Raw genomic sequence first — 24,238 nt, 5'->3', positions numbered from 1 at the left:
CCAGATGTTAGAAGGGAGCAAGCGTTTGTCCACCTCCTTGAGGTCAAAGGAAAAGAAAATTAAATGATGGTCAGACCAAAGGCAAGGACTAATGGTCAGGATGGAAATGTCTAAGTTAGCCAACCAAACCTGGTCTAGGATGCGACCATGGATATGGGTTGGGGAGTGTATGTGCTGGGAAAAAATTCAAATTACAAAGGAGATCAGTAAAATCTTTGGAATAGGAGTCCTCCCGGGGGTCAGAAGGCCAAAAATTGAAATCGCCTAGCACCAGAAGGCGAGAATTATTGACAACAAGAGTGGCCAGCAGTTCCCCAATTGCATGAGATAAGAGGGGCATAGACTGTGGCAGGTGGTAGAAAAGGGCACAGGTTAAAGGAGCGGTGGTGGAAGCCGAACTAATAATAAGGTAATCTACTGCCGGGATGGCTAAGGAAAGGATCGGCAGAAAGGAAAATGCTACTTGCCAGTATGCATCTGTTCTTGGCATGTAGAGCTGCAGAGTTACACACTATGCATAGATGGCCACCTAGTGTTGGGCCCGGATGTTTGCAGTTTGTTTGGTTGTAGAAAAGTCTTTCGGAGTCACGGGATATGCGGCAACTCCTTAGGATACTGCTGCGCATGGGCATCAGCTCCATCCCCAGATTGTTTTTCGCCAGTAGGGAAGTGATGGAGCTCTACAGGAAGTAGTGATGTCCATGTGATTTGTGTCTAAGATAATACTGGAACAGATAAAGGTAGCCGAGGAGGCGGGTGGGAGTGTGTAACTCTGCAGCTCTACATGCCAAGAACAGATGCATATTGTAAGTAGCATTTTCAGCTCGAGGCATATGAGCTGCAGATTACACACTATGCATAGATTGCATAGCAGTACCCACACCTAGTGGCGACCACCAGTATCTGTTGCAGTTGTTTGAAACAGTGTTTTTAGTACAGCCTGGCCCACAGTGGCAATTTTAGTTTGCAGATCTACACAATGTTTTGTGAATGTGTGTGGTGTAAGCCATGTAGCTGCTCTGCATATGTCATCTAAGGGGATGTTCCCCAAGAATGCCATTGAAGCCCCTATCTTTCTTGTTGAGTGGGCTTTGAGGAATTGTTAACATGCATTTTGCTTTTTGTTAACAAATTTGTATGCATTTAACTATCCATCTGGCGATCCCGGATTTTGAAATAGGATTGCCCTTATGTGGCGGCGAAAAAGACAAAGTTGTTTTGTTTTACGAAATGTTTGTGTCCTTTCGATATAGTACAGCAATGCTCTTTTAACGTCTAGGATGTGTAGAGCCCTTTCTGCGACAGTTTGAGGCTGCGAGAAGAATACGGGCAGCTCAACCGATTGATTTAGATGGAATGGTGAAATGACTTCGGCAGGAATTTTGGATTAGTACGAAGCACCACTTTGTTATGATGCATTTGCAAAAAAGGGTTCTTGAATGGTAAATGCTTGTAGTTCACTAACCCTTCTGAGAGAAGTAATTGCTACTAGGAAAGCTACTTTCCAAGTTAGGAATTGCAATTCACATTTATGTAATGGTTCAAAGGGAGGACCAATTAACCTTGTAAGAACAATGTTCAGGTTCCACACTGGTGCTGGTGGCGTTCTAGGAGGAATTATTCTTTGAGTCCTTCCATGAAAGCTTTAATAGCTGGTACTCTAAAACGAGACAGTCTTTTGTCAGTTTTGTAAGTATGCTGCTATGGCAGCAAGGTGCAGTCTGATCGACGTATAGGCTAAGTTACACTTTTGAAGGTGTAATAGATATCCGATGATGTGTTGGAAAGACACGTCTAAGGTATCTATTTGGTTGTTTTGGCAGTATATGACAAAGCATTTCCACTTAGCAGCATAACATGCTCTAGTAGTGGGACGTCTAGCCTCTTTAATAATGTTCATGCATTCTGGAGGAAGGTTGAGGTAACCAAACTCTGACCTCAGGAGCCAGATCGCTAGGTTGAGCTGAGCTGGGTCCGGGCGTCTGATCTCTCCATGGTTTGCGTTAATAGGCGTGGGAATAGATTTCGTTTTTGGTGTGGCACCACAGACATTTGCAGCAGCGTGGTATTCCACGGTTGTCTGGCCCAAGTTGGAGCGACTAGAATGAGCATCAGGGAATGTTGTAGTTTGCGTACCACTAACAGAAGTAGTGGGAGAGGAGGCAAAGCGTACGCAAATAATCTTGACCAGTTCATCCATATCGCATTGCCCTTGGACAATGGGTGTGGGTATCTGGCGGCAAAGTGTGGGCATTTTGAGTTTGTGGGTGGCAAAGAGGTATATCTGAGGTTGTCCCCACAGTTGAAAGAATGGTTGAAGAACTTGCGGATGAAGTTCCCACTCGTGGATCTGTTATGTCTGTCCACTTAGCAGATCTGCAATAGTGTTTTGCACTCCTGGGAAGTGTGGGGTTAAGAGGAAGATGTTTAGCGGTATAGCCCATCTCCATATCTGCTGAGCTAATTGAGAGCTGCAGAGAGTGTGTCCCCCCCTTGTTTGTTTATGTAGTGCATGGCTGTCATTGTCTGTGCGGACTAAGACAGCCTTGCCTGATACTGGAGTTTGAAATTCTTTTAGAGCTAGAAACACGGCTAGCAACTCCAAATAATTGATATGGAGTAACTTTAGTTGCGGTGTCCACCTGCCCTGCATGGTGTGATGGAGTAGATGGGCGCCCCAGTCGGAGCGCGATGAGTCAGCTGTCATGACTATTTGGGGAACTGGCTCTAGAAACGGTCGTCCCTTGGAAAGGTTTTTGATGTTCCACCATTGCAGAGAACGATGAGTCCTACCGTCTACCAACTAGGTCTCTTAATTGACCTTGAGCCTGGTTCCATTGGCGTGCTAGGCACTCTTGAAGTGGACGCATTTGCAATCTTGATTTGCAAGATGCCATCATACCTATGAGTTGCATGAACACCCGAGCTGGTAGCGAGTGTTGTGGCTTGAATTTTGTTAGGAGAGTTTGTACATTTGTTATCCTGACTGGAGAGGGATAAGCTAGTGTTAATTGGGTGTTTATTGTAGCACCGAGATCTTGTTGTATGTGCAAGAGGTGAAGGTGCGATTGGACGTGATTTACTGTGAATCCCAAGTCGTGAAGCAGTTGAATAGTAGCTCGAGTGTTTTGCACACACTGTCTGTATGAGCTGGCTTTTATGAGCCAGTCTTCCAGGTATGGGAAGACGTGAATGTGCTGTCTTAGGTGAGCTGCTACTACTGCTAGGCATTTGGTAAACACCCTTGGTGCGGTTGTGACTCCGAATGGGAGCACTTTGAACTGGTAGTGTTGTCCGTCTAGCACAAATCTGAGATATTTTCTGTGTGCTGAGTGGATGGGAATATGGAAGTATGCGTCCTTGAGTTCTAGTGACAAGGAAGTCGTTTAATACCAGTAATAGGAGGACATGTTGTACTGTGACAATATGAAAATGATCCGACTGTATGTAAATGTTTAGAGGTCTAGGATCAATCAGAGATCCGTCCTTTTTTGGTATTAAGAAATATACTCCTTTGTTTTTCTGATGCTCTGGAACGAATAGTTTCTTACCTGTCGGTGTAGTTTTGCAGCTTGAAGATCTTTCTGGATTCACTATGCTGTGCATATTCCGCGGTCTTGTGGTTGGGTCCGGATTCGTAGTCTTTTTTTTTTTTTTTCGTAGCCCTTGTGGGCGTCGGCGTCACACCTCCTCGGGTGCATTTCCGGTGACGTCGGCATGCTTCTTGCGGAAGCTTCCACTCTTGGGCGCCATCTTCGGATTCTTTTTTCCGTGTTTCCTTCTTTCCCGAAGCAATGGCAATGTTCTATTCAGGTGAGAATTTCTTTACCGCTTGTCCTTATATTCTCTTACTTCTTCTCCCCCTATTTTTTTTTCTTTTTTTTGACCACCTCTTCTCTCTCCAGCCTCATCTTTCTGGCGGAGGTGGGTGGGTTCGCTAGTGAATCCAGAAAGATCTTCAAGCTGCAAAACTACACAGACAGGTAAGAAACTATTCGTGCATAGATTTCGTAGCGGTTTCTCATTTCTGTGGCGGCTGGGTGGAAGATGAGCTCTGGTTTCTGAATATATGCTGGAGCACCCTTTGTCAGACTTGTGCTTCTTTGTTCATCTGAACATCCACGCAATAGTGCTTCGTGAATGTGTGCACCGAAGCCCATGTTGCCGCCAGGCATATGTCTTGTATGGGTGTATTGGCCAGGAAGGCTATTGTAGCCCCCTTTTTCCTAGTGGAGTGGGCACGTGCCCCCTCTGCCAGTTCTTCTCCTGCCCTTTTGTGGCAGAGTTGGATTGTTTGCGCGATCCAGCGTGCAATAGTGGTCTTAGTCACTGCCTTGCCCATGTAACTGTTGGCGAACGACACAAAGAACTGTTTCGTTTTCCTGTGTCCTTTTGTCCTTTCAATGTAATGCATGACCGCCCTTCTGGCGTCTGGGGTGTGCAGAGCTCGCTCTGCGCTAGTGGTTCGTTTTTGGAAAAACTTGGTATCTGTATGGACTGGTTCATGTGGAACCTGGACACCACCTTCGGCATGAAGTGTGGGTCGGTCCTCATCACAACCCTGTCATTGTGTATTTGTAAGTAGGGCTCCTGTAGCGTTAGCGCTTGCAGCTCGCTCACTCTGCGTAAGGACGTAATTGCAACCAGGAAAGCAGTTTTCATAGTTAGCATCTTCAAGGAGGCCTTGTGAAGCGGCTCAAAGGGCTCCTTCATGAGTTCCATCAGGACCACGTTTAAGTTCCATGCCGGTGGTGGCACACGCTTGGGTGGTGCGATCCTTTTCGCTCCTTCCAGGAACCTCTTTACAACTTGTGATGTGAAGAAGCTTCTGCCCATCTCACCCCTTGTGTATGCCACTATAGCCGCCAGGTGAACTCTCAAGAAGGACGAGCTGAGGTTTCCCTCCAGTAAGTGTGTCAGGTACTTCAGTACCGTGGAGTCCTTTTTCATTTTATTGTGCAGTCTTTCCCTCCTGCACCACATCGTGAATCTTTTCCACTTTGCAACATAGCACTTCCGTGTGCTGGGCCTTCGTGCCTCCCGAAGGACCCGGAGGGTGCTCTCTGGCAGTCTCAAATGTGCGAACTCTATGTCCTCAGGAGCCATGCTACTAGGCTCATGCTCTCTGTTTCTGGGTGCAGCACCTCTCCGTTCTGCATGGAGAGCAGGTCTTTTCTTCTTCCGAATGTGTGGGGTGCACACTGTGCCATCTCCATGATCTGCGAGTACCATGTCTGCCTCGCCCACTGTGGCGCGACCAGTATCAGGGTCATGGTGCTCGCTCTGCACTTGCTCAGTACTCTGTGTATCAGTGGTATCGGGTAAAAAGCGTAAGCAAATGTCCCGGACCAATCTATCCATAGGGCATTCCCAAGGGACCCTTCTTCGTGTTGTCTGGATGCGAAGTTTCGGCATTTCGCATTCTGGCGTGTTGCAAACAGGTCCACTGATGGCGTTCCCCACCTGTTGAACAGCCTCCTTGTCTCCCGAGCATTGAGCTACCACTCGTGGGATGCCGAGGTCTGTCTGCTCAGCCAGTCTGCCTGAATGTTCTCCTTCCCTGGTAGGTGTATGGCTAGCAGGTCTATCTGGAGAGGGATGGCCCACCTGCATATCTCCTGCGCCAGCGTTGAAAGCGGTGTTGACTGTGTTCCACCCTGTTTGTTGATGTAGAACATCGCCGTGTTGTTGTCTGTCTGTAGCAACACCCTTTGCCTGTACAGTCTTGTCTGGCAGGCTTTCAGTGCAAGGAAGATTGTCTTCAATTCGAGGTAATTGATGTGCTTTGTCGCATCTGCTGGCGTCCAAAGACCCCTCACTGAGTTCCTCCATGTGAGCGCCCCATCCCTTCAGGGATGCGTCTGTGGTGATGGTCACTGTCGGAGTTGGGGGTGTTAGAGGCTGTCCCCTTGCTGCTTGCACTTCTGGTACGAGTTTGCTTTCACCAGCCAGTCGTCCAGGTAAGGGTATACGTGTATCCCCTGTCTTCGTAAATGTGCTGAGACTGCCGCGAGGCACTTCGTGAATACCCTCGGTGCTGATTTCAGTCCGAAGGCCAGCGTTGTGAACTGGTAGTGGCCTCCTCAGATTGTGAACCTGAGCATATGCTTGTGCTTCTCGTTCATCGGTATGTGTAAGTAGGCGTCCTTGAGGTCTATCGTGACCATGAAGTCTCCGACCTGCAATTGCGGCAGCACCTCCTGCAGGGAGGTCATCTTGAACTTTTGTGTTCTTATGAATTTGTTGAGGAACCTTAGGTCTAGGATGGGTCTCATCTTGTCGTCGACCTTTGGTACTAGGAAGTACGTTGAGTATATTCCCTTGTTCCTTTCCCTGAAGGGAACTCTTTCTATGGCCTGTTTTTGTAGAAGTTCTTGCACTTCTTCCTGAAGCCTCGCCCGCTGTTCTCTTGCTGGTGGCTTTCCCCTTGGTTTTCTGTTTGTTGGCTTTCTCTCCAACTCCAAGCAGTATCCGAATTGCATGATGTTTAGGATCCATTTGTCTGATGTTATTTCTCTCCATTCTTGGAGGTAGAACTTTAATCTTCCTCCCACTGGTGTCATGTGGTCGTAGGTGTCTAGATTGTCCTGACCCCTTCGTACGTGGTGCCCCCTGGGATCTTTTCTGTGGTCGGGCACCCGGAGGTCTCTGAAGTCACTTCGAGGTGGGCTGCTGCCCCCCTCCTCTATTCTGGCCACGTCCATTTCTCCCTCGAAAGGACTGACCTCTTGGCTGGTACTGCCAGGACTGCTTCTGGTGACCTTGCTGAGCCTGCGAGTCTGCCTGGTGCGTTTACTGGAAGGCCTGGTGAGATGTACCTGGCTGGTTTCCACCTCTCCCGCCGGGCCTCCGTGCCGGGGTGCCTCTTCTGTTGCCTCTGAACTGCAATGCCCCCATGGATCTTGCCGTCTCGTTATCTTTTTTGAGTTGGCATAGTTTCTCGTCAACTGTTGCTCCAAAAAGTGTTTCGCCGTTGAACGGTGTGTTCAGGATACTGTGTTGTACCTCGGGTTTGAACCCTGAGATCCTGAGCCAGGCGTGTCTCCTTTTCGTGACACCCATCATCATGAGCCTGCTGGCGGTGTCTGCTCTGTCCAGGGCCGTCTTAAGGCAAGAATTTGCCGCGTTTTTCCCTTCTTCGATCAATTTTTCGGCCTTCTGCCTGGCATTCTGGGGTAGGTCCTTCACCAACTGCCCCAGCCCCTCCATGATCTGGTACATGTGCCTGTTTAACAGGGCGTTGGAATTGGCCATGCGCCAGTGGGTCGCGGCATTCCGCTCGATCCTTCTCCCCACCAGATCCATCCTCTTGCTCTCCTTATCCGGTGGTGGGCCCGAGGTAGTGGATACGCTCGCCCTCTTCCTAGCTGTGGCCGTGATAATGGAGTCAGAGGAGACCTCGCCCCGAATGTAGGCCGGGTCCTTTGAGGAGTGTTGGTACTTTTTCTCTGTTCTGGGAGTTACCGCCTTGCATGTTGCGGGCTCTTTGAACGCTTCCTTTCCCTGAGCCAAGACGCTCTCGAGCATTGGAAGGAACTGGCTTCTTGTTTGTGTTGGGAGCAATGTCTCTAGCAGGAAGTCTGCTTTTCCTCGTCGAGCTTTAGCTTGAATGCAGCTGCGGCAGATTGTATCGCCGAGTTGTATGCCCCGATGTCGTCCGGCGGCGAGGGCCTCGAGGGGTATAAGTCGACCGCCTCTTCCGGGCTCTCGGTGTCGACGTCTAGGTAATCCTCCTCGCGTGGGTCAGAGGTGGCCGACTCGGCGTCCAACCTACTGCCCTCTTCCTCCTCATAGCTGTAATCCTCGTAGGGATTCTCTTCATCTTCCTGGTAGTCGACCATCTCGTCGCTAGGCACATGGTCGTCGACATGTTCTTCCTCTTCGACCAGATCTAGCACGGCGTGCTTGGTCTTGTGTGGAATTTTGAAGCCACTCATCTCGGCGTCGAAATCCTTCTTCCGCTGCAAGAGGCTTTCCATTTCGGCTTCTAGCCGACGTCTTTTCCTTTCCATCTCGGCCGCGTTTTCGGCTTCGGAACGTTCGGCCCCCCTCTTCGTCGCCTGGTTCGGCGGCGAGATTCTCAGCGTCAACGGCTTGGACGTCGAACTGGCTTTCGGGTCCTTGGACGGCGCCGAGGCTTTAGGGTCTTTCTCCCTCGACGTCGATCGGTCCCTTTCTGCGACGATCTTCGACGCTTTCTGCTGGTCAACAGCTCTCGGTGCCAGGGACTCCTTCTCCGAGGATCCGCTGGGCCTGTTTGTGGTCGCGGACGGCAGATGTCGCTGCATCGGCGCCTTCGGGCTCTTGGCCTCGTACTTTCGAGACTCCGAGTCTCTCGTGTTCTTGTGGGACGTCGAGTCTCCTACCTTATCAGGTGTCTTCTTGTAATCGGTCTCTACGACCGTGTAGCTGTCGTCTTCGGCGGCAGCGTTGTCCTCTTCCTCCGAGGACATCCCCAGCTCGTACAGCGATGGCGTCTGGGATTTTCCTTCGAGGGTGGCGTGTGCTACCCTCTGTCTCTTCCTCACACGAAGGGTCTTCTGGGCGAAGACGGAGCAGGCATTGCAGTCCTCGCTTCTGTGTTCTACCGGCAGGCAAAGGTTGCAAACCGGGTGCTGGTCTTTCTGCGCGTACTTGTGTCTGCAGTTCGGGCAGAACTTGAACGGCGTGTTGTCCATCCTCGTGCGTTCAGGCCTCCCTGACCGCGTGGACGTCGACGATTGTCGAAGTTCGAGGTTTTCACCTTCTTTTCTCTTCGTCAATGTTCTGTGAAGTCTTCTTTAGTCTTCTTCTTCGAATATCTTCTCCAACTTCCACTCTTTTCAGCACTTTCTCCAAAAATGTCTGGAGCCCAACGGGAACGATCCAGACCCGACCGCGGAAAAAAGAATCTGAAGATGGCGCCCAAGAGTGGGAGCTTCCGCAGGAAGCATGCCGACGTCACCGGAAATGCACCCGAGGAGGTGTGACGCCGACGCCCACAAGGGCTACGGGAAAAAAAAAAAAAAAAAACCAAAGACTACGAATCCGGACCCAACCACAAGACCGCGGAATATGCACAGCATAGTGAATCCAGAAAGATTCACGCTGCAAAACTATTTCTATTGCATTTTTCTGCAGGAGGGATATTACCTCCTGTCTGAGCAGTGTTAAATGTTCCTGTGACATTGGACGTTGCTTGGGTGGTATGTTTGGGGGGGGTAGATGTTCGTTCTAGACAGTAACCCGATTGAATTATTTGGACCACCCACCTGTCTGATGTGATGTTTTCCGATGCTGGCAGGTACTGTTTAAGTCTTCCCCCGACAGGAGTGGAATGAGGTGGGGGAAGGGGAAGGGAGTCATTGGGCAGGGGTAGAGGCAGAGCGTGAGTTATTTTTGCCTCTGCCTTTTGTTATTGTTACCCCTGTACCGACCCCTTTGGTAGCCTTTACTGTAGGGGCTTTGTATGAGGTGGAAGCGGTGTCTGAAGTAAATCCCCTGGTGGCACCTCAATAGTTTGAGCGACGAAATTAACGTCTGGGAGCCTGCGACTGCAGGGCTCTCGGATTTGGCGGTATCTGTATTTTTTCATTTTCTCTAATGATACATCTACCTCGGGTCCAAATAGATGTGGTTGGTCAAAGGGTTGGTTAAGAATGGCGCTTTGTACCTCAGGTTTGAACCCGGACATGCGCAGCGAGGTGTGTCTGCGTAGCAAGACGCTGGTGTTAACTGCCCTAGAGGCTGTGTCCGCTGCATCAAGGGCGCACCTAATGGAGTTGTTTGTGATGTTCTTCCTTTCCTGGATGAGCTTGTTTGCTCTATCCTTGTACTTGTCAGGGAGGTGCCTCATTAGTGACTCTAGCTCATCGTAATGCGCCCTGTCATATCGGGCAAGCAGTGCCTGTGTATTGGCGATACGCCACATGTTTGCTGCTTGAGACGCTGTTCTTTTGCCTGATGCGTCAAGTAGCTTAGACTCTTTATCTGGTGGTGCAGCCTCACACAATGTTTGGGATTTGCGTGCGTTGGAAACTACCAGTGAGTCTTGAGGTACTGGGCCTTTAATAGAAGCTGGGTCAGATGGAACAGCCTTATATTTTTTCTCTATCAGAGGGTTAATGACCAGAGTTCTGACTGGGTCTTTGAAGACTTTGGGAGCATGCTTGAGCACTCCTTTAAGCATGGGCAAGATGGAGGACGACCTTTGTGCATTATCAAATATATCCATAAGGAAGTCTTCCTCAACAGGGTCTGTATAAAGGTCTACACCATGATAATGTGCAGCCCTGTGAATCAATTCGTTAAACCCAATAGTGTCTTCTGGTAGGGAAGGCCTTGAGGAATAAATGTCATCCTGAGGGACATTTGGGACATCTGGGGTGGTATAATTGTCCCAGGGGTCTGGGGATCCTGTGGGAGTAGTTGGATCAGGTGTATTACTGGAGGGCGAGGGTGTGACCGGGACCTTCTGTGTCGAGGAGGGGTCAAGGTCGACGGTCTTACTTATGACCCGCTGCGCTGGAGTTATGTCCTCGACTTCGGAATCGTCTGCTTCGGAGCTGCTGTCGACGTCGTGCTGTTCAGGGACGTTGACGCCCTCCTCGAAGATGCCGTCCGGAATCGGAGCTGAAGATCGTTGAGCCATTGTTCTCCTCGCTCTTCGGTCCCGGAGAGTCTTTTTGGAGCAGAAAGAGGCACAAGCTGAACAGTCTTTCGCCTCCTGCTCCGGAGAGAGACAGGTTACACCCCTCATGCAGGTCGGTGTGGGGAAACTTCGACCCACATGGAGGACACTTCTTAAATGGCGTCCTTTCCATAAGCTGAAGTTGCGGCCTAGGTAGGCCCGCAGACCGTAGACTACGATCAGAATGGAGATTCTCGATGTTAGAAGATCAGCATCGACTGGAAAACGTTTGAAACTAAGTTTTGTAGTTTGGTGAGGATTGCGCGCCGAAGGAAATCGGTTCCAACACTGAGCGTTAGAAACACATCTGAGCCCGGTGGCGGAAAAAAACTATCTGGGGATGGAGCCGATGCCCATGCGCAGTATCATCCTAAGGAGGAGTCACCTATCCAGTGACTCCGAAAGACTTTTCTACAACAAAACAAACTGCAAACATCCGGGCCCAACACTAGGTGGCCATCTATGCATAGTGTGTAATCTGCAGCTCGTATGTGTCGAACATGTAGTTTCGAATGGATAATAATCGCTACACTGCCTCCAGATTTCCCAACTGGCCGATCGGAGCGCAGAACATAAGGATCGGAATAGCCGCCAGGATGTCAGGGTAGGAATCAGAGGAGAGCCATGTTTCGGTTAGAAACATGTCAGGCCTAACTGAATCCAGAAATGAGAAGAGCTCAAGCTGATGCTTGGCCAGGGATTGGGTGTTAAGAAGATAGGCAGGTCTTCGGGGCGAGCTGTGCCGGGAGTGGTAGTGAAGAGAGGGGTTGCCAGGCGAGAGACTGGGAGCGTGGTAAGTGGCCCAACGAGGGAGGAAAGGACGCGGTAGGATTGGGATTTAAGATACTAATATCTTGGATTTTTGAAAGGGTGTAACCCGAAATCGCCCAATTACCCTGAAGAGCAAAGAATTCTTGGGAGGAGTACCTATGAAAATCGGCAGTGTACCTTGCACCTAGCCCCAGCCGGCCGCACGCAGACTGGCTTGTCTTTGGAAAACTGTGGCTTAATCCCATTTTATTTTATGCAGATGAGGCAACTTTTTTCTCGGTCATCTGCTCAAGGCCACAATCAGAGAGCCCTAAATCTGAGTCTGCGTCGGCTCTCTTCTTGGATGAACAACAATTATAACTGGCTCAGCGCCGGAAAGACCGATAATGTCTTGGGTAAGAATGCTAAACCCTGGGGACCACAGCACAATCTGGAATCCTTGGGGCTCTTTCCCGAACTGTCTCCCAAGGTAAAGAACCTGGGCTTCTGGCTGGCTGGACAATGTACCTCAGGTGGTTATGGTGGCCTCCACTTGCTTTGTAGGGGTGAAGTGGGTAAAGATTCATTTGTATGATTCCACAGCCAACCCAGGTGACAGTAATTCACGCTCTGGTACCATCAAGGATCAATGATGGCAACATTCTCTATCTTGGAGTAGATGAGACATCCATTGGACACCTTGTTAGTACAGATCTCCGCACCCAGACTATTGTACTGTCTTCCAAAACATGAATCTGGTTCGCACCTCCTTGACACGAGTCTTTGGTGAGCCGTGGAAAAGCGAATACAATTCAAATCCTTGTGCTATATGCACAAGGCTAGATCTGGCACTGGCTCACATTATATCCAGGACTTGGTGGGGCCTTATCAGCCCAAGCACACGTTGCAATCTCTCAACCAAACCCTGTGCATAGTTCCCAGATTTGATGGTCTCGTATGGGAGGCATTTAATAAACTTACTTGGACCTAAAGTTGTGGAATGTCTCCAGAGTCCCTGAGAAGCTTCACCTCACTTGCCATGTTTAGTTAGAATCTTAAGACCTGGAGGTTTTAAGCTAACACCCTTGGGTGCCTTTCCTTTGCTGAGCAACTAGACACCCTTTATGGGTAGCGGAGCACTTTATAAAACGCTATAATAACCTATGTCTGATCCAAGGATGGTGTGCTCATGAGACCTGAGATGGAGATGCATGGCAAGCACAGGAGGAATGCAGCCTTTAGAGTAGTTCAGCTCCTAGAGGAGATAAACATCCATGTACTACACTCAAGTCCCTTACATTCCCCACCAGGCAGAATACATTACTAACTAGAGAACAAAGACCGTGACAGCGTCTGCAGGCATCTGTTGTCAAAGGTGTCCCTGGAGACACACAGCTCACATAGGCCCTCTATGTCCTGTTACAGAGACACAAACTCACTGGTGTGCGAGTGCATGTGCAGGACAGCACAGTAGGAAATAAAGCTTGAAAGCCTTCCTCAGCAGGTCTTCAGGATAAACAGATAACGCAGATTACCTCAGATGAAGGACATTTCTCCATGGCCAGATAAGTTTGCTTTGCGGTGGCCTCTCTTCATTATATACTGGTGGGAATGTGCAGTGTTGGGGTTGCATGAAACGTGCACCTCTGAAGAGCAGAACTGAAGGGAGCACTGGTGGGCAAGTCTCTGGGATGAGGCGGTTTGAAGTATTAGTCATGGACAATACCACTACCCTAATCTGCACTTGATTTAAATGTAGTCTTAACTGACATGGTTCCTTTCATAAAATATGTACATTTGAAGGTAGTCTCTGCTGATTTACTAACATTTATTTTTAAATCAACTTAATATACTCGTGTATGCGTAAAATCCCCTTGTTTCCACACCAATAGACTGGAGACTTCAGAGCAGCGATATACCCAATGTCATTTTTTATGGCAATGACAATTCTTGCACTAAGGATAGATTTGACTAACTTTACTCCAATGAGCTTCATCGCTCCCACTCTTCTGCAGATCAGGATTGCAAGCATTGGGAGTGAATTCAGTTTTGTGGCGCAAGTCTTTTCTGGGTGTGCATGCTGTGCACCATTCCTCCATCTGGTAGTTTGAAGCTCTCCCCATCTTCTCTTTTCAGCACTGCAGTTCACCAGCAGGCGGGTAGTGCTATCTCCAATGTGTGGGCCCCAAACTGAAAGCCCTCTGCATTGAGCTATGCAGGAATCTGAACTAGCTCATTCATGAAAGCGCATATGGATTTCCGGTTTACTAAACTAGTTTTTAGTGCTCCATCCCTCCTCATATCACTGGTTTTATGAACTCCCCATGCAGGGTTATGCATGCTAATCTGAATGCCTGGTTGTTCAGTGAAAAGGTGGTTGTGTGCATCATCCAGGTTATACTGCCTGTGCAAAACTATGCTAGGTCGTGGCCCTGACAATATCCATGCCTGGAGTGGCAACAAGTGTGATGGCGAAAGTAACATGCTACTGGTGGAACGGCCGCTGGAGCTCTGGTGTTTGCAGACCCTACTAGGAGAGTTCAAAGACTTGTGTGGGATCTCATCCAAGTTCAGAAGGGAGTGAAAACAAACAGGAAAGTTGCAAGCACACAATGCTCTTATTGCATACTAAAAAAAAAAGTGTTAGCTCCTGAATTGCAGCTCCATTGCATCGGCAATCACATACAGCCTGGTTGGATAGGGGTTTTGAACTTCATGGGGAAAGTGCTGGCACTTGGGAAACAACTGGCGAGAAGGGTGGGTACTTTTTGAAATACTGCAGGTCATATATGAGATAGAATTGGATGGCTGTCTTAACTTGAACAAGTTAAGACTGAACTAGGTCATGCAAGGATGCACAGGCTGTGGTCTGCAAGCAAACAAGCAGGGTTAGAGCCATTCCTGGAATTTAGACATTTCACCAGGTTTCTATCACCAGTTCCATCACAAACTTTGAACTAAGCCAAAAATACAATCTGTTGTCAACCGGCTTTTGATTGCCTGAGGGTGGAGATACCTGGAAGACACCAGATGAACAAAGGGACCGGATGTGACCAATCTGGTTTTAGCTCAATCAAGTGGAGTTGTACAGTGAGATTCCTATACAAAGGACAAATGGCAATTTAAAAGCAACCTCACACAGCAAGGCACTAGCATCCAATGGTTCACAAGGTGCATCCCTAAGAATGTCTGGCCATGGAGGAGCAAGGTCTAACACTAAACCCAAGAGAGGCCTACTGCTAATCTGCAGGTCGAGGACAGATACAGTACCAGCAACCAGAAAATAAAGGAGATGTCTGCATAGGCTTAAAGTCGTCCGATGCTCATTCCCTAAAGAAATGTCCAGGGCATCAGTGAAACTTCGTACAACGAAAGGTCTCAGTCGGGATCCCTTTTAACACCCCCCCCCCCCCCCCCCCACCACCAAACTCTGTCACTGTATACCCATGCCCTGTAGTACTGCATTGGGAGATGTATAGGGAACATGAGAGTGGGGCTTTGTAGGAATGACCACAGGGGTAGGAAGGAGAATGGCGAAATAGTTTGGGCAAAAGAGGGGGGGGGGTGCATGGGTGAGTAGGAGCATCTATAGAGCAGGAGATAGTGAATATTTGAAGTGGCTTTGGATTTCAAGCAGACAACATCCCAGACATCTTTCAGCATTTACCTGTGTGGCCTGGCAGCTCCCGGCTCACCCTCACATTCCCCTCCCGGGTCTTCAGGCTGTAGATGGAGCATATGTTGTCTAAACCTCCACAGGCTACATAGTTGCCGGATGGGGCGTAGGCACAAGTCATGACCCACGATGACCTTAGCGGAATGGCGTGAACCTAAAGTGAGGCATGGAGAAGAGTTAGGAAGTCAAACACAACAAGCCGACCAACTGCACCATCTCATCACTATCAAAGCGGGACAGGCTCCTACCTTATTTGTAGTATAACTGTCCCATATGATCAGCTTGCCATCCTGCGAAGCACTGACCAACAACCTGTGTGAAGACCAGGTAATAAAGAGCAGAATGTCATACCCAGCACAAAGTAAACGCAGCCACATTACAACAATGAGTCAAAGGCAGACAGCTGCATGCAACCAGACACAACTGGATCTAAAGCAACGTTCCACGACGCAGCCAGCGACTCACGATAGAGGCCTGGAGAGAGGTTCTGGAGTAGGCTCGCAGAAAGGGTGAAAAAGTGTATAACCGCTTGCAGCAGAAAAAGTTGTGGAAAAACCAAAGGACAGAATTCCAGGAGGCCTTGTCAGACACACTGTAATGTTGCCGGCCAACAGTGAAGCTGGAGGCCAAGGAAAATGCTACTTACCAGTATGCATCGGTTCTTGGCATGTAGAGCTGCAGACTTACACACTGTGCATAGATGGCCACCTAGTGTTGGGCCCAGATGTTTGCAGTTTGTTTTTGAAGTCTTTGGAAGTCACAGGATAGGTGACTCCTCCTTTGGATCATACTGCGCATGGGCATCGGCTCCATTCCCAGATTATTTTTCGCCATTAGGGAAGTGATGGAATTGTACAAGAAGTAGTGATGTCCATGTAATTTGCATCTAATTAAGAGAATACTGGAACATATAAAAGGTAGCCACTTTATTATGATGCATTTATTATTACCACTTCATTATGATGCATTTGCAGAAAGGGTTCTTGAATGGTAAGTGCTTGTAATTCACTAACCCTTCTGAGAGAAGTAATTGCTACTTGGAAAGCGACTTTCCAAGTTAGGAATTGCAGTTCACATTTATATAACGGTTCAAAGGGAGGTCCCATTAACCGTATGAGAACAAGGTTTAAGTTCCACACTGGTGAAGGTGGTGTTCTGGGAGGGATCATTCATTTGAGTCCTTCCATGAAAGCTTTTATGGCAGGCACTCTAAAAAGAGATAGATGCTGCCTATTTTGTAAGTACGCTGCAATGGCAGCAAGGTGCAGTCTGATAGACGTGTACGCTAAATTACACTTTTAAAGGTGTAATAGGTATCCTATGATGTGTTGAATAGACACATCTAAAGGATTTATGTTGTTCTGACAGTATGTCACAAACGGTTTCCACTTAGCAGCATAACATTCTCTAGTAGTGAGACGTCTAGCTTCTTTAATAACGTTCATACAGTTTGGAGGGAGGTTGAGGTAACCAAACTATGACTTCAGGAGCCAGATCGCTAGGTTGAGCTGAGCTGGGTCCGGTCCTGGTGTCTGCTCTCTCCATGGTTCTGCGTTAATAAGCGTGGAGATAGGATTAGTTTCTGGTGTGGTACCACAGAGTTGCAGCAGCGTGGTGTGCCACGGTTGACTGGTCCAAGTTGGAGAAACTAGAATGAGCGCCAGGGAATGTTGCTGTAGTTTGCGTACCACTAACGGAAGGACAGGAGGAAAAGCGTACACATTTTCTTGACCAGTTCATTCATATCGCATTGCCTTTGGACAGCGAGTGTGGATATCTGGTGGTGAAGTTTGGGCATTTTGCGTTTTCGTGGGTGGCTAAGAGGTCTATCTGAGGTTGTCCCCACAGTTGAAAGAACGGTTGAAGAACTTGCGGATGAAGTTCCCACTTGTGGATCTGCTGTGTCCATCGACTTAGCAGATCTGCCATGGGGTTTTGTACTCCTGAAACATGTTGGGATAAGAGGTAGATCTTTAGTGGTATAGCCCATCTCCACATCTACTGCGCTAACAGAGAGCTGCAGAGAGTGTCCCCCCCCCCCCTGTTTATGTAATGCATGGCTGTCATATTGTCTGTGCGGACTAAGACAGCTTTGCCTGATACTTGCCTTTGTAATGGTTTTAGGGCAAGAAATACAGCTAGTAACTCCAAGTGGTTTATGTGGAGTAACTTTTGTTGCAGTGTCCACCTGCCTTGCATGGTGTGATGCAGTAGGTGAGCTCCCCAGCCGGAGAGCGATGCTTCCGCTGTCATGACTATTTGAGGAACTGGCTCTAGAAACGGTCGGCCTTTTGAAAGGTTTTTGGTACTCTACCATTGCAGAGAGCGATAAGTCTGACTGTCTACCAACACTATGTCGGTTAATTGACCGTGAGCCTGGTTCCACTGTCGTGTTCAGCACTCTTGAAGTGGACGCATTTGTAGTTTTGCGTGAGGTACTATGAATATGCAACATGCCATCATTCCTATGAGCTGCTTGAACACTCGAGCTGGAAGAGAGTGTAGCAGTTTGAATTTTGTTAGGAGAGTTTTTCACTTGTTATCCTGGCTGGAGAGGGATAAGCTAGTGTTAATTGGGTGTTTATTGTAGCGCCGAGATATTGTTGTATATGTGACGGTTGCAGATGTGACTTGGTGTGATTTACTGTGAATCCCAAGTCGTGGAGCAGTGGAATTGTTGTGCGAGTGTGTTGTACACACTGGCTGTATGAGCTGGCTTTTATGAGCATATTCATGGGAAGACATGAATATGCTGTCTTAAGTGTGCTGCTACTACTGCTAGACATTTCGTAAACACCCTTGGTGCTGTTGTGACTCCGAATGGGAGTACTTGAATTGGTAGTGCTGACCATCTAGTACAAATTGGAGATATTTTCTGTGCGCTGTGTGGACAGGAATGTGGAAGTAGTCGTCCTTGAGATCTAGAGAGACAAGGAAGTAGTTTTATAAAAGGAGCAGAAGGGCTTGCTGGAGTGTGACCATATGAAAGTGGTCTGACTGCATGTACAGGTTTAGGGGTCTGGGGTCTAGAATAGGCCTTAGAGATCCGTCCTTTGAGATTATGAAGTACAGCGAGTATACCTCTTTGTTTTGCTGATGCATTGAAACAATTTCTATTGCATTTTTCTGCAGGAGGGATATGACCTCCTGTCTGATCAGTATCAAATGTTCTTGTGACATTGGACGCTGTCTGGGTGGTATGTTGGGGGGGGGGTTAATTCGAGACCGTAACCTCACTGAATTATTTGTAGCACCCACCTGTCTGATGTGATGTTTTCCCAGTATGGTAGGTATTGTTGCCTTCCCCTGACAGGAGTGGAATGGGACGGGGAGGGAAGTCATTGGGCAGGGGTGGAGGCAGAGCGGGAGTTGTTGTTACCTCTGTAACCACCCCTTTTGTAGCCCCTACTATGGGTGGACTGTGTGGGGGCTTTGTAAGAGGTAGAGGTGGTCTGAAGAGTATCCCCTGGTGGCACCTCTGTAAGATGAGCAGCGAAAAGAGCGTTTGGGAGCCTGCGACTGCAGGGCTCCCATAGATTTGGCTGTATCGGTATCTTTCTTCATCTTTAAGGGATACGTCTACATTAGGTCCGGATAAGTGTTGTTCATAGGGCTGGTTAAGTATAGCACTTTGGACTTCAGGTTTGAACCCTGAAATGTGTAGCCATTCGTGTCTATGCAACAAAACATGGGTGTTAATTGCTCTGGAGGCAGTGTCTGCTGCATCTAGTGCACAACGAAGAGGTGTTTGTAATATTTTTCCCTTCTTGGATAAGCTCTATTGCTCCGTCTTTATACCCATCAGGGAGGTGCTGCATTAATGATTCCAATTCATCATAATGTGCCCTGTCATATCTTACCAATAATGCTTGTGTATTGGCAATACACCACATGTTTGCTGCTTGAGACGCAGTTCTTTTACCTGATGCGTCAAGGAGCTTAAGACTCTTTATCCGGTGGGGGAGCTTCACCTGATGCTCCTGAATTTTCTCTTTTGCGTGTATTAGAGACCACAAGAGAGTCTAATGGTACTGGGCCTTTAATATATGCTGGATCTGAAGGGGCAGCTTTATATTTCTCTATTCGTGGGTTGATGACCAGAGTTCTAAATGGGTCCTTGAAGACTTCAGGAGCATGCTTAATAACTCCCTTAGCATGGGTAAAATTGCCGAGGACCTTTGTGCATTATCAAAGGTATCCATTAGGAAGTCTTCATCTAGAGGTCAGTATGTTGGTCAACCCCATGGAATTGTGCAGCCCTGTGTACTAGCTGATTAAATCCCATAGTGTCTTCTGGTGGGTAAGGCCTAGAGGGATACATGATTTGGGACGTCTGGGGTGTTCTAATCATTCCACGGGTCAGGTGAGCCCGGAGGAATAGAGGGATCATCTTGACCAGCCCCTGTATCATCAGCTATCATCCCTGTTGTCATCATCTGGTATGATAGAAGATGTAGGGGAGTGCTGTGGTAGGGGAGCAGGTGGTGAAGGAGGGTAAGGAATCCTTAGAGGAAAGGTAGCAATGTCCTTCTTTGGATGAGGAGCCAGTACAGGTGTATCCAGTGGTCGTTTTTGTTAACTAAGAGTAAGTCGACCAGTGGTTGGATCCTTAACAAGAGTCTTTTGTGCAGGGTCTGGATGAAATAAGTCCTCTGCAGGAGGCAGATCTTTTGGTGCGGAGGGAGTTCTCGGCACCGAGCTGGGTGATTCTTTTGGCTTTCAAGCGTGTTGTTGGACAGTGTCTTTAGCCGGAGAAGTATGAGTCTTTTTCGGCTCTGATGGGGTTTTGGGATCCGGCGGTTTTCTCGGTTCCGGTGGATTTTTTGGATCCGATGATTTTTTCGAATCCGAAACATGTTTGCTTAGGTCCGATTTGTGTTTTGGTGCCGAGGGACTAGCAGTAGGCTTCGGCGCAGATTGTTTCTATGTCGGCGGATGATGTCTTTTTCGGTGCCGGTAGGTGGGCGCCAACACTGTGGGAAGACAGACTCAAGCTTGAGTCGCCGGAAGGCTTAGTGAGCTTCTTAGCCGGGCCCAAAGGCAGTGCAGTGGAAGCAGTGTCCCGGTGTGCACCCGAGGGCGAGGGTGTGACCGAAGTCTTTTTTGAATGTGTCGAGGAAGGGTCGGGGTCGACGGTCTTACTTACGACCGCTGTGCTGGATTGATGTCCTCTACTTCTGAATCTTCGGCCTCGGAGTTGCTGTTGACGCCATGGTGTTCTGGGACTTCAACGCCCTCTTGGAAGATGTCGTCTGGAATCGGAGCTGATGAACGAGCCATTGTTCTCCTAGCTCTTCGGTCCCGGATAGTCTTCTTGGAGCGGAAGGAGGCACAAGCGGAACAGTCTCTGACCTCGTGCTCGGGAGAGAGGCAAAGGTTACACACCTAATGTAGGCCTGTGTGGGGAAACTTCGACCCAAATTGAGGACACTTTTTTAAATGGAGTCCTTTCCTTGAGCTGGAAGTTGAGGCCTAGGTGGGCCCGAAGGCCTTCGTCAACAACCGGAATTGAGAACTTCGAAGTTGGAGTGTAGCGTCGACTGGAAACTCGTTCGAAACTAGATCGTCGAAGCTGGTGAGGATTGCGCGACGAAGGAAATCGGTTCCAACACGGAGCGCTGGAAACACATCTGAGCCCGGTAACAGGAAAAAAACTATCTGGGGATGGAGCCGATGCCCATGCGCAGTATGATCCAAAGGAGGAGTCAACTATCCTGTGACTTCCAAAGACTTTTCTACAACAAAAACAAACTGCAAACATCCGGGCCCACCACTAGGTGGCAATCTATGCACAGTGTGTAATCTGCAGCTCATATGCCTCGAACACAGTGTTTCTGGTGCTGTGGCAGTCATTAAATGGACATGCTGGACATCTACATATCTACCATGCACTTTAATAATGAAGAGTCCATTATAGAGCTCTGCCTGCGTGCAGCGTGCTTCCTGCTATTTCAGACCAATATTATGAAAATGAAAAGCCTCAGAAAGCAAATGAGCTGCAACAGTGTTCCCTTCAGTAGTCTACCATTGAGGCTTAAAGGATAATACTCTACAAACCAGCATCCCTTAAAAGTGATTGGAGTTTCTGGGCCGCTCATGTTTTAGCCAGCTTGGAAGTATGGTTAGTACACAAAAGTGATAGATATAAGGCTTGAATTAAACGCAGACATTGGTTATCACTCGGGCCGCATCAGAGTCCATTCTTATTCTGCACACCGCCCACCCCCGTTTAAATTCAGCCATATGTATAAGGAACCCAAGATCACCGTCACTGGAACCAAGCTATACCTGGCTGACTAGCGTGAACTAGGGCAAAACTAGTCATGGGATGCTCTGCTTTCGGTTCAGGGAGGACACGGCCTAGCGGTACCGCCAGGATAGTTCTCACTGGAGCAGGGTCAAGCCTGATTTGCATATGGCAGAGTCAAAACTGAGGTGGCATAATGTGCAAAACAGTGGTGGACTGGGAAGCGTGACCCCATGTAATTACCAGTGGGAGGTATCAACTCCAGCATTCCAGCCGCCACTTTCTGTATACTTCAGAATTCTGGTGAGGCATTCATAACTGACAAAGCCAACAGATCTGATGCTGGCTGCCTGCCTTTTGGCTTTGTCAATCAATGCTAGTTTTGTTAGGTATTGATTTTATCAAAATGGTTTCGAGATCTGCTGGGAATAGTCAGCCTAAGAAAAAATGTAGAAAAAATGACTTAAAGCAAAATCGTGTTTGCTTTCCAAAAGCACTCCATTGCCTTAGTTATCCGTGGTACTGAAGGGTACTAGTTTGTGTGCAGATCTGCTGCTTGTGGAAGGGTAAAAAGGTGGTCACTCAAACCAGCATGAGCTAATAGCCAACGCCAGACTCAAAAATTAAGTCTCATTTTATAGACTTAAAAATAACACTGGAGATTGATAAAAAGAAATACATTGGCAAGAATGAGGCGGATATTCCTGTTTATCAATGGATACAGGGACACAAATAATTGGACATACAATGCATGAGGGCAGATCGCAAACCCTCAAAATAGCACACATTTCCCCAGTAGCTCCCTGCCCACCCACACTAAAACAAGTTAAAAACGCAAGCTAGCTTCTAGAAGTGGTGGCGCTGTACCTGGAGTCTGTGCCCCAATGCATGGCATAGATCTTAGCAAGATGTCCTCGCAGTGTGCGCCGTGTCCGCATCTGGATCCGCCCAACAGGGTCGAGGCCAGCAGTGATCTGGAAGACAAAGAGGAGTTCATTGCAAAGTAGGAAGGATTGTGGGATCCATCACCAACCTACAGTCTAAGATATAGGCAAGTGCTTGTGCACACACAGCTAATCAATGCACAAGGAGGAAAAAGGTGACCAAGTAAAGGGAATGGTTCCCCCACCACCGTGAAAATCTATTGCACTGCTCCTATGTCAGTATTTTCAACACAGCCAGGCTCTTTGTATGGGTGTCAGTGCAGCGGTACCACCAGGAAGGCACAAAAGGATGAAGAACAGCAGGCAGATCACAAAATGTCGACCACCGCAAACTAAGGTTCATACTGCCAACGGGGCAACCATAATGGGAAAGATCCCAAATCCATTGTCCCTGCCCCCCAAAGCCAAAATTCTAAAGGAGGCATGCCTTTCGAGACTGTATTAGGCTGAACCATGCAATTCTGAACTACATTTCTAATCTTCTCTGATGTGCTATAAGTTACTAAGGAAAAATAAATAGCTTCCTGAAGTGGGCCAGTAGCGAGAGCAACCTGAGATACCAGCAGGCGCGTACGCAACACAATGAAAGAGGGCTGGGAGGCACTAGTGCAGGCACTGCGGGACCACGAGACACCGGATGACAGCGCAGAGTAGGCGAACACTTGCGACACGACCCTGGCACATGATGGGTGCATCAGGTATGATGGCACACAATCACTCCTGCACACATACGCTGAGAGATTTCATTAATTGCACGCGCCAGTGATGGGGTTTGGGGAGGTGGGGAAGGGGGAGGGGGGGATAAAGGGGGAATTGGTTTTTTGGGGGGAATTTAGATTGCAGTGGTACATAGATGGTAAGAATTAAGGTATTTACGATATGACATATGGGGACTGAGTTAGAAGTACTATAATGTTTGATGTATGCCTTGTGGAAAAAAAACAATGAACTAAGTTTAAAAAAAAAAAAAGAAGCTACAACAGCTATGCAATGGTAGATTCATTATTCCAAGTTTCAAAATAATTGACTAACCAGTTGCACTGTACACTGTAAACAGAATTTGTAAATAGTACCAAAAATTAGCTACAAACTCAACAAGCAAGTACAAAGGATTCACACATCTGACCAACAGGTTACAAAGGGGTCTCGAAAGTAGTGTCCCCATGGAAAGATTCACGAGTGGCTCGGGTGAATCTGAATTTGCACCAGTGTTGGCATCTAGCAGCTGGCCCTTGGATTTATAATGCCACCTTGTTTGGTCCGAGTGCTTTATTTGATGGGCTTGAGAAACTTAAATTTCACACAAGTTTGTCCAAGTATCTAGATCTAAATCAGTGTTCACATATTCATGCTGTGCTCTTCCCATTAACCTCATCACCAGAGTTTCTGTAGGGCGTTCAACTCAATGCCCAGCAAGAGACTAAAAAGTATTGTGGAGGCAATCACTAGATGGAGGAATAATGCACAACATGTGAGTCTAGAAAAGATGCACGTTACAAAACCAAGAAATTCTCCTGAGGCTTCTTGTCACAAGATGAGTGAATCCTTGAAAGCTATAGCACAGGAAAGACTGTAAATCTATTTTAGATTGTTCTCTGAGCATTGCCATGTCTGCAAACGGTACACAAAAGTGAGCAACCCAATATACCCTTGAGGGTTTGGGCAATAGATATGTTATGGTAATTGAACCTTCAAGGGTTTTAATTGTCTTAATGTTTCGAATATTATTTTAAATATCTACAATTGTACGACCTGATATATTTGATGCCGTTAATGCACAACAACTGTGACAAATGTCTTTTTAAGTTAATTTCTGTTTGTCACTGAACAGTGATCTTTTTGAGACAAAAGAGAGCAAGAGAAAGGGTGTATATGAAAGAGTATTCGGATTTAATATTTGTTACAAGGGTACATGATAGATAAACAACGTTGTAAGAGAACATACAAATAAA

General features: G+C 47.8%; 1 protein-coding gene across 1 annotated transcript in view; it reads right to left on the bottom strand.

The window, feature by feature from the left end:
- Positions 1–24,238, bottom strand: part of LOC147668177 (guanine nucleotide-binding protein G(I)/G(S)/G(T) subunit beta-2) — a 109,898-nt gene that overhangs the window by 43,495 nt on the left and 42,165 nt on the right. The window contains exons 3-5 of the mRNA XM_086948724.1: positions 22,210–22,316; positions 15,344–15,407; positions 15,087–15,249 (exon numbers count right to left, since the gene is read on the bottom strand). Coding sequence (XP_086804850.1) covers positions 15,087–15,249; positions 15,344–15,407; positions 22,210–22,316 — 334 coding nt within the window. The remainder of the gene's footprint in view (positions 1–15,086; positions 15,250–15,343; positions 15,408–22,209; positions 22,317–24,238) is intronic.

Source organism: Lissotriton vulgaris, unplaced genomic scaffold (genome assembly GCF_964263255.1).
Source record: "Lissotriton vulgaris unplaced genomic scaffold, aLisVul1.2 SCAFFOLD_2553, whole genome shotgun sequence".
NCBI classification, from domain to species: domain Eukaryota; kingdom Metazoa; phylum Chordata; class Amphibia; order Caudata; family Salamandridae; genus Lissotriton; species Lissotriton vulgaris.
The sequence above is the reverse complement of the archived record's forward strand: the minus strand, read 5'-3'. Positions and strand labels throughout refer to the sequence as shown.